Source organism: Diabrotica undecimpunctata, chromosome 4 (genome assembly GCF_040954645.1).
Source record: "Diabrotica undecimpunctata isolate CICGRU chromosome 4, icDiaUnde3, whole genome shotgun sequence".
Lineage (NCBI taxonomy): Eukaryota > Metazoa > Arthropoda > Insecta > Coleoptera > Chrysomelidae > Diabrotica > Diabrotica undecimpunctata.
In genome coordinates, this window is record NC_092806.1 from 67,149,830 (window position 1) to 67,170,938 (window position 21,109).

Consider the following 21,109-nt stretch of genomic DNA (forward strand, 5'->3'; position numbering starts at 1 on the left):
CATACTATATGTTATATATTTATATGATAATACTTTTATTCTTATAATCAGAATCATAATATGAGTTCCAGAAAAATATTCTGGTTATCAACAAAATTATGATTTTGATTAGATTAGCAAAATATTGCTTCTTGCAAAAAGAAAACCCAAGAATGAGGAATAACCGAATGATAGCAAATAGAAAAAACGAACAAAAAAAAAAAAGAACAATGGATAAGGTAAATAATTTATTTCTAAGGTATGCTTAAAGTTTTCACCCAGAATGTAAGCTTTGCTAAAACCTGATATAGTAACTTTATTTGCTCAGTATAAACTCCAAACAACAGAGGATAATAATGTTTTTATGCCTGAAATGACAAACACAATTACAATCAACAGATTTTTTCACCAGTATGTCATCTTAAGATCAGACATCCCATCCCTGTCATCAACAGAATAGGAAAGATCCCTGTCAACACATTCAAATTTATTTATTCATAACTCTGAACGCCTTACCGCTGTCTATGTGGATGCAGGCTAATATACGGGACAAGCCGATTAAGTGTTACAACTTAGTGGTTAAGTACACAGTATTTTAAGATAATAAAATTAAATAATGTGAAATAAAAATATATTATGTACACAGACACATGCATGTACACATACATATATATATATATATATATATATATATATATATATATATATATATATATATATATATATATATATATATATATATATATATATATATATATATATATATAATTAAAGATGTAATGACATTTTAAAACCTATAAACCCAACAGTTAGTTCTATGATTCTAAAATCCAGCACAAACAATAAAGATGGAAAAATAACATAACAAAAATAAAAAAATATGTAAAGTATTACCTAGTTACAATAAAAACATGAAGTATTTTACACAGTTAAGTTTCCAAACTCTATGGTACCAGTAACTCTTCTACTAATATTTATATATTTATTGAGGGACATAATAAATACATTTACATTTAGGTTGTTTAACAAAGATAAGTATCTATTCAGTGGGCTATTAGCACCATAGGTTGTTTTACAAAATGGAACATTAAAAGTACATAGATGAGGCAAACCATGGTATTATAATATGGTACTCTAAGACCAATCTCACTCACAAGAGAGGGACAGATCCCTCCTCATACTTAAAGCAGGCAAGCTCATAGACCTCTCCATGATAGTGTAGTCATGGTCTGCTAATCTAATCCAAGTTTGAAAGGCGCACACCTGTAGAAATTTATGCCGACCCCTCTCTAAGGTGATGCTTTTTAAGATAGTTGTTGAACCACCACCTACAAATAATTCAAATACTAAGCTAAGTAAGACTGGTTTTATAATATATAATTTTAGGTTAAATTTATAAACTAATTTTATAGTAAAAGGTCAGATATAATGTGAATAAGAATATAGGTCAGTGGTATAATAGTTCTTACCTGGTCCTGGTAAAAACAAACTCGGAACGGCTGTTCTCGTAATACCGCTATTTCCAACATTGACTATATCTTCCTCTTTAAAATGACTAGCGCATACACGAAAATTGTTATAGTTTCTTTTGCAGCATTCTCTAATTAGGGCTCTTAACAGCATTCACCCATTTATCAAACATATCCGTATAATGTGCTGGACTTAAAAAAGTAGTATCAAAGAATATAGACGCTTAAGCGTCTATATTCTTTGGTAGTATCCATGCAATCTGGAACACATCTTTTTTGTTCAGTTCTTCGTCTCTACATTGTTATTCCATGTAATGTGTTCGATTCCATAATAAAAAATCGTCGAAAATTGTACGATTTTGCACTATTTATACAAAAAATTTTAAATTATAAAAAATAAAACAAATACAAATATGGCGCCGTATTTGTCTAAACTCAACTTTGACTTGATCACAGCACACTCACTCCGTGCAGGAACGAGACTAGCAGCGCCACCAAGCGAATGGGCGCCTAATCCGAACATGATTTGACCTTGGCTATCCCTGTTACCAATCTAGGTGTAATTTATCTATGATAACAGTATAGTTTTTGAAAATCATAAATCATAACCTTTTTCTTCTTCTAAATAGAATTGAAATAATGTCTTTGATAATCTTTTTAATCAGTGTTAATAATGGTTTATTTACCGCGGATGAACGTACTTCAACTTCAACTATTCCAAAAAGAGAAAAAGAAGAAACGTATGATAGAAACTAATGTCAAATATTTCTTGGAAAGGCAAAAATATCTCCGGCAATCTTCACATCACAGTATCATTCATAGTTTGTATGATATATTTGGATATTATCCAAAATTCCCGTGAAACTATACCAAAAATCGTCAATCATTTTTAAAAATGTCTTCTTCACCTTCTAGAAGTACCGTTTCCTTATGCGAAAGGTTTGGTATTAGACCATTAAATTGCCGAAATATTTTATATTATTATTTACCCGCCCAGGGGGTAATAAGTTACACCGCACTTTCAATAAATGTAATGAACCCATCCTTGGTTTTCAGGTAAGAATTGGTTTTGTGTTAAAATCTGAAAATAGTAAAATTTGTGTTTCAGAATATTTTCAAAAAGAGATGTTACTAATATACTATTGGGACAAACACTTTTAGGTTCTGGTCTATATTTATATAACCGACCACATTTAAAAGCTTTACCCACAAAAGAGAAAATACTATACAGGTTAGTCTTACATAATCTAATTAATTGTTTGGTTTATTTATTGTAAACAAAAGCTGATATGAAATTGTTTGATATATTCTTAAAGGTTATTTCAGTATACTTTATTCATTGTTTTGCTGAGCACCAACAGATTACCATTCATATACATATAATAAAGATTTGGCAAGTTAAAGTCAGCTATTACATTTTTTCTTATGGTTGGAAGAACACTATCTTAAATACTATAAATAGGTACTTATAATAGATAAATATACAGGATGTATCATTTACTTGATTTATCTGAAAAAATGTTTGAAAACCAATCCTCTAAATGGGAGCCAGAGATCTCATTCAGCATTCAGTCATTTTCCCTACAGAGACTGGCCCATTTACGATGGGCCACCCTGTATATATACAGTGCTAGCCAAAAGCCCCCTCCTTCTCTTATCTTTTGAACTGTTATACTTATAATAGTGAACTTTGTAGGGAGGAAATAAACAGAGGTAAGCTTCTCAATTAGTCATATCAGGTGACAATAGAGATAGATGACGTTAACGTAAAACCACCTAAGATGGGTGGGCCACGTTGTGTGGATGGATGAAAGTGGTGTTTCTGAAATAGCCATGCTAAATAAGCCAGTCAGAAGAAGAAGGTGGGGGCGACCTAAACTCGGATAACGGAGATTAAAGTAAGGGAATGGAGAAGATACACACTCAATAGAGAAGGATTGAAGAACTTTTTGAGGCATGCCAGTGCTCACTAATGGCTGTAGCATTAACTGACGACTACAATTATAGTTTCACATTTAATTAATAAAGATTCTAATGTCTGATTCTTGTAATTTGTCAAAAAAGTAGAAGTTTTTAATTCTCTAGTTGTTTTTACTTTGCTAAATTTTTGAAAAAGTGTTTATATCTTGAATATTTAGTTTAATTATTAGTTAACAAGATATTTAAATGTTAACATAGACAGAATGGTACATAATTAAGCCAACATTTTAGTAACTGTCTTAATAATTGGTGAATGCTGAAACAATTTCTTTCAAACACTTTCTTCAGAAATTTGATGAAACAGGTAGCTTTCAAGATGCCTAACGATCTGGTTGACCAACACTTAGTGATGACAAAAAAATTGACATAATTGCAGAAATGGTAGTGAACCCTACTTCTTCTATAGCCTAAGTTGCATCATTCTGTTGAATCTAAAATTGTGCACCAACTTTCAGATAATGGCCCCGACTGAAGACTAGAATTCTGTGAAAATATGTATAATCAAATTAATCAACAACCAGATTACATAAAAGTTTTCGTGATAAAAGTACTTTTTCCCTCAAAGGAGATATTAACACACACAATGTGAGGTATTTGATTGACACAAATCCTAACATCTTTAATCAAACACATAGTCAATTTCCAGAAAAAGTATGTAAATGTTTAGGCAGGTATTTTGTGAAATTACATTGTTACGTCTCCACACATTCTTATATTTTTTATTAAGTATTTTTTTATTATTTTTTTTTATATTTAATTAACGTGTGTGTATGTCTTCTGTGTATATACGTGAACTAATTCGGTCCTGTACGCATCGCCCTTATGATACTTAAGCAAGGCGAATCTATTTCGGACTACACACAGTCTTGTATAAATCACCGCAATAAACACTCCAGTTTTGTGTAAAATCATCCACCTAACTTTAAGAAGACGCCCGACCAACCCAATGTACTGTGGAAAAAGCAGAAGTGTTAATTCAACATCATAGGTACTGTAATTTGATTTGCATACACACACAATATTGAAATTAATTGATAAATTTTACATTTAACCTATTTTTATATAAAAATAATACCAGCACCTAAATAAACATTTGGACAATTAACAACAAGAGAAATCATATGATTTCCTACCTGGCGAAAATGAATTCAATACCGTCATTATGTTATATTTGGACAATTCTTAATTCTCATTAAATACAATTGTTATTCACACACAACTGGTTCTGTTTTTCTCAATGCTAATTTAACTGGTGAAGTGTATCTGGAGATATTACAAATAGCAATTGAGCCGTTAAGTGCAAGATAATCAAGCAACTTGGAAATAACATTTCAACAAGATGGTACTCCTGCACGCTATTATGGTGGCATATTCAGGTTTACGCTACAGCACCCGACAGTGTTGACATTTTGAAACAACGAATTGTTTAAGAATTTAGGATAATTCCTCCAGACACATTTGAACGAGAACTACAAGAGTTTAGCAAGAGGATGCATTACTATTAGGAAGTAAAAGAAGCACTAAATCTTTATTAATTAAATGTGAAACTAGAATTTTAATATTTATTTAATTTATTCATCAAAATCACCTTAAACACAAACAATTAGTGTGATTGAATAGGTATTTTCAATACCTTTCAAACAAGATCACTTCCCATAAGGTCCCATTTAAAATTATCGGTCACAGTGGCTCTGTAACATCATCTATGACTATTACGTCACCTGTTATGACTAGTTGAGAAACCTACATTCATTTATATCCTTCCTCTAAATTTTACTATTATAAGTATAACTGATCAAAAGATATGAAGAAGAAAAGGACTTTTGGCTAGCATTCAAATAATGATGGGAAGATCTATTATGATTACTATAAAATAAGGAAAAGAACTCTGCATACTGGCAGAGTATATTAGTGTCATATTGCTATATGTGCCAGGTTATCAACCTGTCAATGAATAAGTTTATATATATATATATATATATATATATATATATATACCGATTCGGCAAATTTTCAACTACCGTATACGTTATTCAGTATGTGGAACAAAGATAACACTTAATTGTTTGAATAGAAGTGAGAGGCAGTCACCATCTCGATGGAGTAGGTATGACTTTTAAACAGTGTTGCTATTATTTCTGTTACATCTTTCCTTCTAAAATTTTAGTCCGATACATTAGTCTAAAATAATATTTAAATCCACTACAGTTCATTGTAGAATGAAAATTAATATTGTCCCAAAAAAATTCAACTAAAGTAGCCACGTAATTGTTATTTTCTAATCGATTTTATCAATTACTTAATTAGTTAACAAAGAACATTGATTTAAATAATTTATGTGTGGCAACAAAGCATTATTCCCCTAAAGAGTTCTAAAATTTTAAGCAACGCCTTCTTTCACAGTGCGAAGCGGCATAAAAATACACCGATCCGATGACCGACAGTAATTATCGGACACTGATGGGGAGTGCAGTTCTTTGCATAAAATTATTTTGTCGCCATAGGTATTCGAGTTTTAAATGTAATTTTTGTAGATTTTTAGCTGTGGTAGCTAGGAAAGAAAACAATAATTAACTTAACAAACATTAACTAAATATAAATATTATTTTTATAAGAAAAAAAAACAACTAAAAAAATTATTCTAAATAATTAAAATTAAAGGCATTTTTAAAAAATCTCTAACCAATTAAATGTTCAAACAAACCACCATTTTAAGCTAAACAAAATTCGAATCTATCAATTAAAGTAAGTCTCATTGCATTTAGCTGATTTGGTTGTACTCGACTACAAAGTTGAACGATTTTTACTTGCAATTCTGCTAAATTGGTGGCTCGTTTGAATTCATGCCGATATAAATTTGATTTTAGCATTCCCCAGAAATAAAAATCCAAAGGTGCTAAATCTGGTGATCTAGGGGGCCATTTTATTGTTCCTCGTGTAGAAATTATTCGTCCAGGAAATGTTTGTTCCAAATAATTTGTAACTTCGATTGCATTATGTGCTGGGCAACCATCCTGTTGAAACCAAACATCATCGAAGTTGACCGCAAGGTTTCGAACTGCTGGAATAATCTGATTGCGTAATAAATCTAGATAGTTTCGTCCATTCATATTTCCCTTATTAAAAAATGGACCAATTATATTATCGTTATAAATGACAGTCCAAACATTTAATTTCTTTGGGAATTGTGTTTTCACTGCAATACTCAAATGTTTATTTTCCCTAGACCAATAGCGGACGACAGATGGATTATGACGTTTATGGATTGTGAATGAAGATTCATCGGAAAACAAAACATTTTTTAAAAAGTTATTGTTTTTAAAAAGCAGCAATAAATAACTGTATTATTTCTACAATAGAATGGTTCCCATAATACCATTTCACCATTTGAATCTTTTCTTCTGGAAAATACAGTAGAACCTCGATAGGTCAAACGTCAATAACTTAAAAACCTCTATAACTTCAAAAAATTATATGTTCCCTTCCTATCGGAGCCCAAAACCTCTACAACTTAAAATACACAATCTCGATAACTTAAATAAATAATATCAATATTGGCCCTCAGTAACTTAAAGAAATGTTTCCACAATCTCTATAACATAAAATTGTTTACCAATGACAGCTGAACAGCTTACTGTATCATAAGTTTTGATCACTGTTCTAGAAACATCGATTTAGGTACTGTGTGATACCTTGCTTAAAATGAGTTCAAAAAGAAAATTAACAACGCTAACATATGCTGATAAATTAAAAGCTATAGAAGCAGTGAAAAATTGATTCAAAAGAAAAGAAGTTGCGGCTCAGTTTGGAATACACGAGAGTACATTATCAATCATCATGAAAAAAGAAACCGAACTATTGAAAAAACAAGAATCAGGAGACAAAAATTGCCGAATTCCCTAATTTGGAACAGTGTTTGTTTACGTGGTTAAAACAGTATCGAAACAAAAACATCCGTCTCAGTGGACCCATACTGAAAGAAAAGGCTGTAGAGTTCGCTAATTCACTAAAAACCGATAATTTTAAAGCCAGCAATGGCTGGTTAGAGAATTTCAATAAACGAATGATTTAGCCTTAAAAAAATGTGCGGCGAAAGTGCGAGCGTAAGCAAATCAGTCTGCCAAGAATGGAAATCTGACTTGCATAATTTAGTGAATAATTATGATCCCAATGATGTTCTTAATGCTGATGAAACTGGTCTGTTTTTCAAATGTCTTCCCGAAAAAACATTAACATTCAAAAATGAAAAATGTCATGGAGAAAAACACAGCAAGGAACGACTTACGATTCTGCTTTGTGCAAATTCTACGGGCACAGAAAAACTCAAACCTTTAATTATATAGGTACCTAAGTCAAAAAAACCTCGGTGTTTTGCAGGTTTAAAATCACTGCCCATGGATTATGAAACCAATAAAAAAGCATGGATGACAGCAGAACTTTTTAAAAATGGCTGGTTAATATAGATTAGCAAAGGGCAACTTGAAATAGAAAAATTATCCTGTTCATCGACAACTGAACAGCACACGGGGACATACCACCATTAAAGGCAATCAAAATACAATTTCTTCCACCAAACACAACATCACAACTTCAACCTTTGGATCAGGGTATAATTAAAAATTTTAAAACATTATACAGAAAAGAAGTTGTTAGAAGAATGATAGCTGATATGGAGCAAAATACGATTTCTTCTATCAATGTTCTTCAAGCAATGAGGATGGTGGACAAAACATGGCAAACCGTAACACTCCTCACAGTGAAAAACTGCTTTAGAACCTGTGGTTTTTCTTCAGAACCTCAAGAAATCATTTTGAAGAGGAAGATAATAATGATCCTGAAGAATGGAATAACCACATGTCTGCGTTAAAGATTACTTTTGACGACTTCGTTACTTGTGATGATAAAGTAGTCACAGCAGGGACGTTAACAGATGAAGAAATATTCGAATCAGTTAACAACTGTATTGAAAGTGATAAAGACGATGAATTTAATGATGACCCACAAACTTCATCTAAGAGCATATCAATTAACGAAGCAAGAGTGCTATAACGACTGTACGATCATTTATAGAGCAGTGTAGCAACATAAAAGATAACGTATTCTCTTCTCTATGTTATTGAAAATCAAATCGATTTAGAATCTATGAATTGTTTAATTACTATTTAAATGGGAATAAGCCACAATTAAAGATTAAAATAGTTAAAAATAGAGAACGATTTCCGAAGTGGAAATTGAAACGTCAATAAATAAACGTATTTTAACCTTTAATTGTGGCTTATTCCCATTTAAATAGTAATTAATTTAAAATGCCACAGGAAAATAGCTTCAGAACAATATGAATTGTTTAAAACAAAAAAAAATCACAGACTTTTTTTAGTAGACTATACCTTTAATTATTGCTTTAACTTTTTGTAACGTGTATAATAAATGAATGTAGTGTCTGTAGTAATGTAGTGTATAATAAATGCCTATATTTTAATGAGCTTCTGACCTATATTAATCCATCACAACATAGACCCTTGATAACTTAAAACCTCTATAACTTAAAATATTTGGTTTTTCCCTTGGAATTTAACTTACCGAGGTTCTACTGTATACGCTTGGCATCTTAATTATTTGTTTTCAACCTTTTACCACGACAGCTAAAAATCAAAGAAATAGACCTTACCTTATTGACTTTAAACCTGTTGTACCGATAAGCACCGCCTATTCTTTTGAGGGGAAGTCGTAGAGAGGCAAATGGTTTATACTATTTGTCTGTCTACTGAAGTGCGTTATTTATTTAGCTCACGCTGTTGTCGCATCTCAATTTCTCAATTCAGTGTTCTTTGTTAATTAATCAAGTAATGATATAATCGTTTAAAAAATAACACTTACATGATTACTTCATGTAAGGTTTGTTGGGGCAATATTAATTTTCATTCTACAATGAACTGTAGTGGATTTAAACATTATGTTACACTCATGTATCCGACTAATGTTTTAGAAGGAGTTATGTTACAGAAATTTCACAACACTGTTTAAAAATTAGACTCGCTACTCCAACATGCGTGGATTGTGTCTCACTCGTATTCAAACAATTAAGTGTTATCTTTGTTCCACATACTGAATAACGTATACGGTAGTTGAAATCTTGCCGAATCGGTATATTATAAGTTCAATTCTAAAAAAAATAATTATTTTTTTAGCTCATTTGGCGCTGTTACCTTCTCTTTAGGATCCGTTTTGGTGTGGGCAATCTTCAGAAGTGTGGTCCCCCAAAATGTAGCTTTGGGGACAGTCTGCGGTATTGGATCTGGTATTGCACTGATCAAAATTGCAAGAAGTTATGTAGAACATGTAGACTCTCTTGTAACCGAAAAAGCTTAAGTGATTTTGTTTATTTTTTTTTATATGTTAGTGATTATGAGTATCTAATATATGTAACTTATGTGAATCTAGATTTTACTGAATAATAAATGTTTTTAACATTTCTAGTCTAGTGTTGTTTCTGAAGTGCATATTTTTTTCTTGTTATTGTAATAAATCTGCAAAAGAAATTTAAAATTACTGATTCTGCATATAGTTTTAACGTTGATTTAATAATTAGGGGTTATCAATTTGAAATATAAGAGATGATATTTAAATACATTTTTATAGTTAAATACATGAGTATTAATATATTGTTTTTTGAGACTGAGATTTAGAAATTGTTTACACTGGAGAATTAATTCCTGAATCAAAATTGGAGTTAGTAAATAACCCATAAGCAATATTTACTATATACAAAAGTCTATAGGGTATGCGGTTGACCCTTTTATTTTCCTAAAAAAAAACTGTAGTCATTGTAATTTTCTCAAAATCAACTTGCCAGTTTATTTATTTCAATACTAGGTAATCCTGCCATCAAAAGGTCCAATTAGACCACTTCTAACCCGACATCATGACTTAATTAGTTTGAGCATTTTTAAACTTTTGCAATTACGCTTTGTCAACACAGGAAGGATATATGGAATATATGATAAGGACATTAAAGAAAGAATATGAGCTAGAGGGCCTTGAGATAAATATGTGTAAGACCGAATACTTATGTATTGGATCCGAGGTAGCAGATTTAAACAACTTAAGTTTCGAAGAAGAGACTACTAAAAGTTGTAAGACTTTAAGTATTTAGGGTCAGTGATACACCGAGATGGTACTTGTATGAAAGATATAGAAATGAAAATAGCACGCAGAAAACAAGCCATGAAAGAACACTTAAACCAAAGAAAACAAAAAAAAAAAGGAAAAAGGATCTTTCAGACATAGCGATGACTATTATCCTATATGGAGCGGAAGTAAGGCCAATGACAACATCAATACGAAATAAAATAAGAACAGTTGAACTGGACTTTATGAGAAGATGTCTACAAATTACCAGGGCAGATAGAATAAGAACAGAGGAAATGTGGAACAGAATAGAAGTAGAATGCTCAATTACAAAAAAAGTTGGAAAACAGAGCCCTGCAGTGGTACGGGCATATGCAAGAGCACAGGTGGTCGAAAAGAATATTGGAATGAAACCCGCCGGGAAGAAGACCTGCTACAAGATCGAAAACATACATAAGAAATGCTATGATAGTGTTATGTTAGCCGCCGGTCACCGACCTGTGACCTTCCCGAAGATTCGAGCGTCGACAGGAATATTTCCAAACCTTTCACCGTAAAGGCTTCAAAACTGGTTCGGATGAATCGAGAAACGACTGTTTAAGGTAAATAACCGGTCCACATTCTTCTAGCAAAATTGGGGGAACTCTAGGTTAACGGAACTTAATATAAATACAGAAATAATTCATGTAATCGGTGTTATAAATTCTTTATTATAAGTCCCAAATAAATTATTGTACCAAGCAAGTTGTAAATAAATAATATAAATTAAAGAAGTTGTTTTTCAGTTTAGTGATAAGTGTTAGTAAATAAGTGTACATTAATTAAATAATACTACTACTAAGGATTTCCACAGTTTTCACTGTCTTCCTTCACTCAACCGTTTTCTCCAATTTTCTATGTCATTCCAGTCTCCATCACGCAGGGTTCTTTTCTCCATAGCCTCGTCGATTTCATCTCTGAATGACCTTCGGGGTCTTCCTCTCTTTCTTCTTCCAATCGGGCTCAATTCTGTGATTTTGTTTATCCAGCGTCCTCTGTCCGCTCTTCTGACGTGGCCGTACCAGGATAGTCTCTTCTCCTCTATATAGTCGATATATTAATTAAATAATAAAGACAATAAATTAAATTCGGACGTGTTCGTCTGAGGACGAACACAGCGAACTCATAATGGGAAAAGCCAAACAAGAAGGAAAGATTTTTTCAATTTCTAATACATATATGGTTATCAGTCTGCACCCGTTAAAGAATTAAAAACGTAAAGAAATTAACTATAAAACTTATATTCCGAGCACCTTCAACATTGTACATCAATATCCAATAGATCTATGAGTTCATTATATCAGATGTTTATCTATTATCTTTCAATATCTCTATGATACTATCTATTTAGAAACCCAAATAAACAATAAAATATATACTGTATATAGGAATATATACTGTATATAGGAATAACCTACAATTTTAATTAAGAATACATTATTATTATCTTTGAGACGTTTACTTTGTCTTTACTTACTGCCCAGCATCACTTCAAAATATTTAACTTTTTGGCCAGCATTATTCTTTCTCTCTTGTAGGTAAAAGAGATGTGATCTCTAGGTCCTTTTAGTATCGGAGCTTCCGTTATCTTGGGTAGTGACTGTCAACTCTCGGACTTCCAACCACATTTTCATCCTTTCCACTGCCGTATTGGCTGTGTTCATTATAAGCCTGTTCTCCGCGTAAGCTATAGCCTGTGTCCCTTCTTCTAAATCTCCAAAATATCATTTTAGAAGATGTTCCAGACCAACGGTATTAGGACCAAGCCCTGTGGTCCTCCTGCCGATATCTCGATAACATCTCACTATGTTAATCTGTCTACTTGAAAAGTATTCCTTCACTATGTTTTGTAGGTATGGGTATACTTTTAATTTCCTTAGTATTCCAGTTATTACTCCCCAGCTCGCGCAGTTGAAGGCATTTTTTATGTCTAGAAAGAAGGCCACCAACCACTCGCTTCTACATATGGCAGGTAATTCCATGATTCTACTCACTGCGTTTATTGCAGATTTCCCTTTCCTAAACCCATATTGGCTTTTAGACAAGCTCCCTTACTCTATGACTTCTTTCTCTAGTCTCGTCTTTATAACTATTTCGAAGATCTTGCCCATTGTGTTTAATAGACAGATCAGTCTAAAAATTCCCGGTTCCTTAAGATCCTTCCCGGGTTTGGGAATAAGTAAGAGGTTTGCCGTTTTCCATGCTTCTTGGAATGTTTGCTTTTCTTGCAAGTGTTCTTTCAACGCTCCAATTACCTTTTCGTCATTCATAGTTGTCTCTATAATGATCGTCATAAATGATCTAAGTTTTATCCGCAAGTCTAGAATTTACTTCCAGTCCCGTTTTGCTATCTCTTTAGTTAGGCCTTTTACTTTATTTCTTTCTCCTCTTATTTCCAATTTAAGATTCTAATGGCCCTTCGCCGTTTCCTCTAGAGTTTAAATTTCTTCTTCCTACTTTATAAATAGGCTTAATGCCTGTTTTACTTCGGTTTTTAGCCTCAATTGACGTTGTCTGACCATCTTTTCCTCGGTCGTCCCAATGATCTTCTTCCATTTGGTGATTTGTCTCTTGCTATTCGTACTATTCTATTTTCTGTCATTCTTTCAATGTGTTGATTCCATTCGACTTTTCTTCTTCTGGTCCACGTGTTTATTTCCTCTATACCACATCTCGCTCGTATTTCCTCACTTCTTACTCTGTCTCTTAGAGTTTGGTTTGTTATTTTTCGTAAAACTTTCTTTTGTGTTGTTTCCAGTAGTCTTTGTGTTTTCGCCGTATCTGCTATTGTTTCCGCTGTGTACGTCATTATCGGTCTTATTGTTGATTTATTCAGTTTCCATCACTTGTTCTATTATTTTGTTATTTACGACTAGTTTACATCGTCTCGGTTCCGCTGACATCACTATCGTTTTAGTTTTCTCTGTTGAGATCTTCATGTTGTATATGAGCGCCGTATCTTCGAATTCTTTAATTAATCTTTGTAGGTCATCTTCGTTTTCGGCTGTTATTATGGCGTCGTCAGCGTAGCATATTATCCTTATTTCCTTTTCTCCCATTCTATATCCTCTTCTTTTTTAACTTTTTTTATGATTTCATCCATTATCAGATTAAATATTAATGGGCTCAGCGAATCTCCTTGTCTAAAGCCAGTTTCATATTTGATAGGTTGCGATAGTTTTCCTTTACATCTTACCATAGCTATGTTATCTTTATATATATTCTCAATGGTTTTTACTAAATCCAGTGATATTCCCTGTTCATATAATAAATGTATCGCGTCCCGAATTCTCACTCTATCAAACGCTTTCTTCAAATCTATCAGACACATATATGCTGGCTTGTTGTATTCCAGCGACTTTTCTTTTATTTATCTTATTACAAAAACTGCATCCGTGTATGATCTTCCTGTCCGAAATCCTTGCTGTTCCTCTTGCAGAGATATTCGTTCGTTTATTTTTGTTGCTATTATTCTTGTTGTCAATTTGAGTGTTGTATTTAATAGATTTATTGCTAGATAATTATTGGGGTCTTTCTTATCTCCTTTTTTGAAGAACATCACCATGATCGCTCTCCTCCATTCATCTGGTATTCTGTTCTTGGTGATTATTTTATTAACAAGAAGTTGCAGTTGTTGTACAAGGTGATCACCTCCATATTTTAAGAGTTCATTTGGTATTTGATCTTCTGGTGACTTTTTGTTTTTTAATTTGTTTATTCCTTCTTTCTCATCGTTTTGGGATATTTCGGTATTTTACTCAGTTATTATATTTGGCGTTTCTGGTAAAGGTTCTTCGTTTTGTTTTTAAACATTTCTGTCAGGTAGGCCACCCATGTATCCTCTTGTATGTGTTCTATTTCAGCTAGTTCTTTCATTTCGCTTCTTTGTTGTCTTATGAAGCGTCATACTTGTTTCTGTTGTCCATAGAAATCCATCTCTAGTCCTTTTGTGAATCTTTCCCAGTAATCTGTTTTTGTTTTTCTTACCAATTGATGAGTTCCGGTTCTTATTCTTTTATACTCTTCATATGATTCATTCGTTTTTTCTGACTTATATTTTAGGAAAGCTTTCTTTTTTTGGTGACATTTTTGTTTAACCTCTAGTGTAAACCATGGTGTTTTCGTTGACCACTTTTTGTTTATTATTTTCGTTTCAAGAGTTTCTCGGGCAGCATCCAGAATATTTTTCTTAAGTTTTCTCCAGCTAGTCTCTACATTGCTTTCATTTTCGATATTCTCCATTTGTATTTTCTGTTCTAGGCTATCTTGATATAATGATTTTATGGAGTCATCTCTTAAATTTTCTATTTTTAATATTATCTCTGCATTGGTTTGTTTAAGCTTCTCTTTCCATCTTTCACTGAATCTAATTTTACCAAGTACCAAAACCAAATAGTGATCGCTTCCCACATTGTGTGAGGTCAAACTTCTCACATCCACTATCTGTTTATGGTGAATATTTCTGTTTGTGACCACATAATCTATCATTGATCTATATCCTCTTGTATTTTCAAACGTGTATTTGTGTTGAATTTTATGATCAAAAAATGTGTTGGTTATCCTTAGTTCGTTTGATGTGCAGAATTAAATTTCTACCCCGAAATTTTTGTCGGGGGGGGGGGGGGGTCATGGTTCTTGAGGGTGATTTTGATATAGGATTTAGATTTTGCACCTTTACGATTTTAATAAGTATCGGACCGGGTTGTAAATAATAACAACAGTATAGGAAATATTACCGACTTTAATTACCACTCCAAACGTAATGCAAAATAACAATATACATTAATTAAACCCTCGTCGCGTCTGTCTTCCTGAGTTTCTCCTCAACTAATTGTGACGTAACCGCACTCCATGGTTGCTAATACATCACACTCCTTCCTCCTGGATGAATCTACTCATCATAGTCCTCCAAATACCTTGGAGGTTTTCGTATTCGAGCAGGTGGCTTTATAAATTCAGCAGCCTGCTCTACAATTTCTGGTTTTGTGTCCACAAATTCGTTTGGATGTAGAAACAGCGGTTGCGGAGTTATGAGTAATTTTGTTTCCATCGAGGTTGACGGTATAACTTCGTCTGTTGTTTCTTGGTCACACACACGGGTTTTGATTTGGGCAGAATGACGACGTAAAATTTTACCATCAGGGGTTTGAACTTTGTAGCTTAACGGTCCAGTGGTTTCAATTATTTTGGAAGGAAGCCACTTTTGACCACCTGGAGCAAATGACCTTGCAAATACAGTCTCGTTTTCTTGAAAACATCTGGGTACTGTTTTGTAAGAATCTTTCATCTCTTGCTTAGATAACATGTGTAAACTTTATCTAATAAAATCCCTAATAAAAATATCACGTTAAAGTTACACATGAGTGACAGTGCGCACTGCATAATACCAAAGAATATAGACGCTTAATATTCTTTGATAATACATTTTTGGCTGCATTCTCATGGTACTCATGTGTGACATAAAAAAAAGATTAAAAAAACAATTTGTGTGGACTTTAAAGCTGGATTTATAGTTTGACGGACTGTAGACGTAGACGCACTGGAGACGTAACAAACGGACTGTAAATATTATTTCAATTTATAAATCGACGGAGTGAAATTTTTGTGCATGAATAAAAACAGTGGCTAGAGTTGGTGACCATGATACTATAATATCCTTTTATTATTTATTTTTATTATTTTATAAATTCTTAACGTCCATTGTAAAAAATAATCAACAAAATCAGAATTCTAATATGTTGATAAACAACTTTACAAAATCGTGGGCGGGCCAGACAGTTCACTTTGGTTGACAGAACAAAATTCTTCCTTTTGATTGGCCAGATGCAAGTAACGCACAGTAAAAGATGAAAGTTGGCCAACTCTTCCGTTGCAGTGCGTTTCACTTACGTTCCGTCATGCGTTTACGTTCATTTATAAATAAGAGTACACAAAATTCTATTTTGATATTTTTTCAGTGCGTCTACGTTAACAGTCCGTCAAACTATAAATCCAGCTTTTACAGTGCGTTACTTGCGTCTGGGCAATCAAAAGGAAGAATTTTATGCTGTCAACCAAAGTGAACTGTCTGGCCCGCCCACCATTTTGTAAAGTTGCTTATCAACATATTCGAATTTTGATTTTGTTGATTATTTGTTACGATGGACGTTAAGGATTTATAAAATAATAATAATAATAGTCTCCCGTTTTATACCGCTTCGTGGCTTTGGGAGCGTAGCAGGGTAGTCTGCTATATCTAGGGCCTACGGTATACAAAGAAGGTAACATGGCCAGTGCTACGCTTCAACCGCCTATTATTACCCCTGGTTTTACCCAAGGTACTCATTTTATTCAGGCTGAGTCGACCTGGGGCCTATAGACATTTTAAAAGTGTCTAGTTATTCTTGCCGGCGGTAGGATTCGAACTCCGGACCGCCGGCATGCGAGGCAAGCATCCTACCGCTTGCGCTACGCAGGCCCTTATAAAATAATAATAATAAATAATAAAATGATATTATAGTATCATGGTCACCAACTCTAGCCACTGTTTCTACTCATGCGCAAAAATTCCACTCCGTCGATTTATAAATTTAAATATTTACAGTCCGTTTGTTACGTTTCCAATGCGTCTACGTCTACAGTCCGTCAAACTATAAATCCAGCTCAAGTTTTATTCTAAATTATAAAATTTGTTATATTGGCAACAAGAATTTTGATGATATATTGCATCAAAATAGCATGAAAATCAGAACACTTTCTAATTTATGCTTGGAAATATCCCGTGGCAGTTGCATAATCTGTCTTACATAGCATAAAAATTGCAGAATGTAAAGTTGACCTAAGGCCATTCATCGAGTATATTTTACAAATTCCCTTTGTAATCCCTTTTTATAGGGTGGCAATAATTTCTGACAAAGAAATCTTCTTTTTCTTTTCGCTTGCATCGCTTGCTCTGTTTTTTCTTTATACGACTGCACGTCATTCATTCACCTTGTTCCATGGTAGCGTGGTACAGCTTCTGAAGTATCTTAAAAAAAGAAGAAAATAAACTTTGACGTTGACAAGCTTTCTGAGAACAAAATTTGAATTTATTGGAGCAAATTTAGAAAATAGAAAAACAAATATATAAAATAGCTGGGACCAATTTCAAGAAAATTAGTATAAGTAATCTTGTACGTAATAAGAGCATATATTGAGGTAAGTCATACTTTAAGTTCATATTAATATTAAGTTAAAAAATAAGGTTATGTTTTAAATAAGCACGTGTTTAGGGTCAAAATTTATAAACTAAACACTAATAAAATTTCTCTACACAGTTATTGTCGTTTTACTGATTCTTTTAATTAAAATGTACTAATACTAATGTAGTATTATTTATCTACAATTATGCTGTTCCCATACATACTTAAATCGAATTTTAACAAACATTTGATTTCATGTACTAAGTATTAGATATACACTTAGGTCACATATGATTCATTGAGTAGTGAAGTTGTTAAAACTTCTCCAAATTTTATATAAACCTATACCAATAACAATTATATAATAGGAATTTTGTTATAACTAGTTTCAAAATGTAGTGTATTTCACATATTGTTTATGGAAATAAAACAAAAACTTAAAAACTGGAAATAAAAAAAACAGCTAAAATGACTGATGTGAAAAAATACTACATGCCTCGTCACGCTGTACTGGAAAAGACTGTAAATGTACCAGTTATGTGTTTTGTCATTGTTTCTTTAGAGGAAAGAAAATGCATAATTAGAAATTATAACTTACTGGGGGACTACAATGCACAGAATCAATATTTGAGTGTCCTAATTAGTAGGCTTAGTAAGCAGCACCCAAACAGGTGATGAAAATGATGTTAAGTATGATGACCCACCTTTGGATGATCACAGTCCAGTATTTCATATACTACAATGATTATAATCATGTTATTTTTATGATTAAAACCTCCATAATTTTATTAATAAGTTCTTACCTCCATAAGCTATTACTTCTCCAACTTATTGTTGTATAGTTGTATTAGACCTTGAACACAATATTTCAAATTCTGAAAATTTAGGAAGTTGTGGCTATGATCGTTTTTTTGATTTTACCCTTCATATGGTATTGTTATTATCTTGGAATTCCTTCTTGTAATCTTGTGAGTGTTTCTGGATTTTGTGTTGTGTTTTGTTGTTTCCTTTCTTCAATCTTGTGAAATTCATTGTTTATAAATGACAATGGGTAATCATTTTCTGTCAAAACCTTTGTTAGCAGGTTTTTTCTTACTGAAATGCTTTTCCACTAGAACAGTTATTTTGGGCTCAATCATTAAAGATTTAATAATTTCTTTTTTGATTTTTACATTGTGGTTTTAGTGGTACTTTAAATACCTGTTTTGTGGGTTGGTTTTCTGTAAACTTTGGTTGCATATTCTGCATCCTCTTTTGTGATTAACTCATCAAGAAAAGTAAACAACAATTCACTTCATTCTCCATCCATTTCTCAATTATCAGCAATTATACTATATTTATTCCTTGTGTTACTTTTACCTACATACCATAATTTGTATCTTTCACCTAGTATACTCCCCTTCTTCTAAGTGTTTATATTAACCCTATACCACAGCATAAATAACAATCAGAATGCCCACTTTCAGATGCCACTTTTGAGGTGTGTCAGCACGCAATCGCCATAGTTTAAATGGAACCATAATTAAAATTTTTAGAGATTAATAATTTAGTAAATTTGAAATAATTTAATCTATGCTTCAACTAAAAGTATGACATAAAATATTGCACATTATGTCTATGGTTGCCATAAATCAATTAAACCGGGTTAATTTTTCTATGCACACCAGATAAAATTTCACTGAACAGCACTGGTTCCATATAAAACATGGCTGATTCCGTCTGTGCGAATGAGATGCACGTACTTATCTTGGCAAGCAGAGTGGGCATTCTGATTGTTATTTATTCTGTGCCTATACTTTCACCTGCAAAACTACCAAAATTCTAAGACCATATCCTGATTTTTCTAACCTGTAATGGTGTTCCCCCAGAAATAGTCCTCACGTGGTAATAATGGAGGCTCTATTTGCTTCCAGAACATTTGAAGAAAGATGCCATCCTTATTTGTTATGTTTGAGAAGTTCTTTTCATTATTATGAGTTGAAAAAATTTTGAATGCCATATTAATCCACACCAGCTCACATTTTTCGATACAGGCCAGGATCGCTACTGTAAGGATTGCCCTGTACTATTGCTTGTATCCTGCCACTAGGAATCATGTATATTATATGAGACATATTTTCAATGATCTTTGATAAAATTGCTAATAGGGAGATCGGACGATAATTAGATACACTATTTTTGCGACTGTTTATCACTCAGTATGTTGTTTTTGCATGGACCTGAAATAATATTTAGCGCGATGCGAAATATTGAGATGTAACAAAATAACAATAAAATAACAAAAATGTAATTTAATGTTTTTATAACAATTTGAGAACTGGATGGATTTGGCCAATTTTGATTATGAAATATTTTTGTAAAATATGATCAAATTGAACTAAATCGAATTGAATATATTAAAATAAAATGACATAAAATAAATAAAATTAAATACAATACAATAGAATAAATAAATTAAATTAAAAACCACCCTCTGTGTGTAGAAGATAAGAAAGCTATGTTTCCCCTTCTCAGTCACTCGTGGAGTGCCACATACTGTTATTTGTTTTTTTTTAAATTATTTAATGAAATATAATGACAATCAAAATGAAGTAAATAAACATAAAGATGGTAATGAAAATGTAAATGATGAATAAATTGTATAGTATATAAAGAACTTAAAGTATAAAGAATTTAAAAAACCTCATAAAGGTACAGGGGAAGTTTTTGGTTACCCTTGTGATATTTGCAAAAATGTTTTATGCAAAAACTGCACTGGAATTAGCTCGACAGAGATGTCTACTTCTGGTCACCCGAATTATGCCACATTTGTGTGGTGACTGCGTGCCAGGAATCAAAAAGGCAGTTACACTAAACAACTGTGTAAAAGCATTAGAAGATACACTAAGTGAAATCAAGATTGCAAACTGTCAAAAAATGGAAAGAAGTCAAGAGTTTGAAAACCAGTTCTACTATCTCATTTGAAGACATTAAGAAGGATCTCATCTTCATAGAAAATACCACCTCTACATCAAATACAAAAAACAACAATAATTACAGTTCCACATTGGTGCACGGCAGTATTTTGTATGAAGTGTCTGAGAGACAAAAGAGATCTTGCAATCTTATGATCTTTAAGATGGTGAGGAAGATGACACATCTAAATCTAAGGAAATGCTGTCGGACTTAGTTAGTTCTGATATAAAAATAGTCAGTTCAACTAGAATTGGTAAACGAAATAAAAATGGGTATCATTCACTGCGACTAACTCTAGAGTCATCTGAAATGGTTCGGTTGATATTGAATAACAAGAGGGAGTTGGATAGAGGTTTAAAAGTATTCCTGGAAGCTGATTTAACTACTGAACAACGAGCT

General features: G+C 32.6%; 3 protein-coding genes across 3 annotated transcripts in view; 2 read left to right on the top strand and 1 right to left on the bottom strand.

Moving 5' to 3' along the window:
* Positions 1–2,219: 2,219 nt before the first annotated feature.
* Positions 2,220–9,904, top strand: LOC140439620 (uncharacterized). Its single transcript, XM_072529647.1, has 3 exons — positions 2,220–2,504; positions 2,557–2,679; positions 9,617–9,904. The coding sequence occupies exons 1-3, from the start codon at positions 2,344–2,346 to the stop codon at positions 9,795–9,797; spliced, it is 465 nt and encodes a 154-aa protein (XP_072385748.1). The 5' UTR covers positions 2,220–2,343; the 3' UTR covers positions 9,798–9,904.
* A 5,582-nt stretch (positions 9,905–15,486) lies between these two features.
* LOC140438699 (uncharacterized) lies at positions 15,487–15,900 on the bottom strand. Its single transcript, XM_072528343.1, has one exon. The coding sequence runs from the start codon at positions 15,898–15,900 to the stop codon at positions 15,487–15,489; it is 414 nt and encodes a 137-aa protein (XP_072384444.1).
* Positions 15,901–17,602: 1,702 nt separating this feature from the next.
* The window catches only part of Gar1 (Gar1 ribonucleoprotein), a 32,783-nt gene continuing 29,276 nt past the window's right edge, over positions 17,603–21,109 (top strand). The window contains exon 1 of the mRNA XM_072529648.1: positions 17,603–17,771. The gene's annotated coding sequence lies outside the window, so the exon portion shown is untranslated. The remainder of the gene's footprint in view (positions 17,772–21,109) is intronic.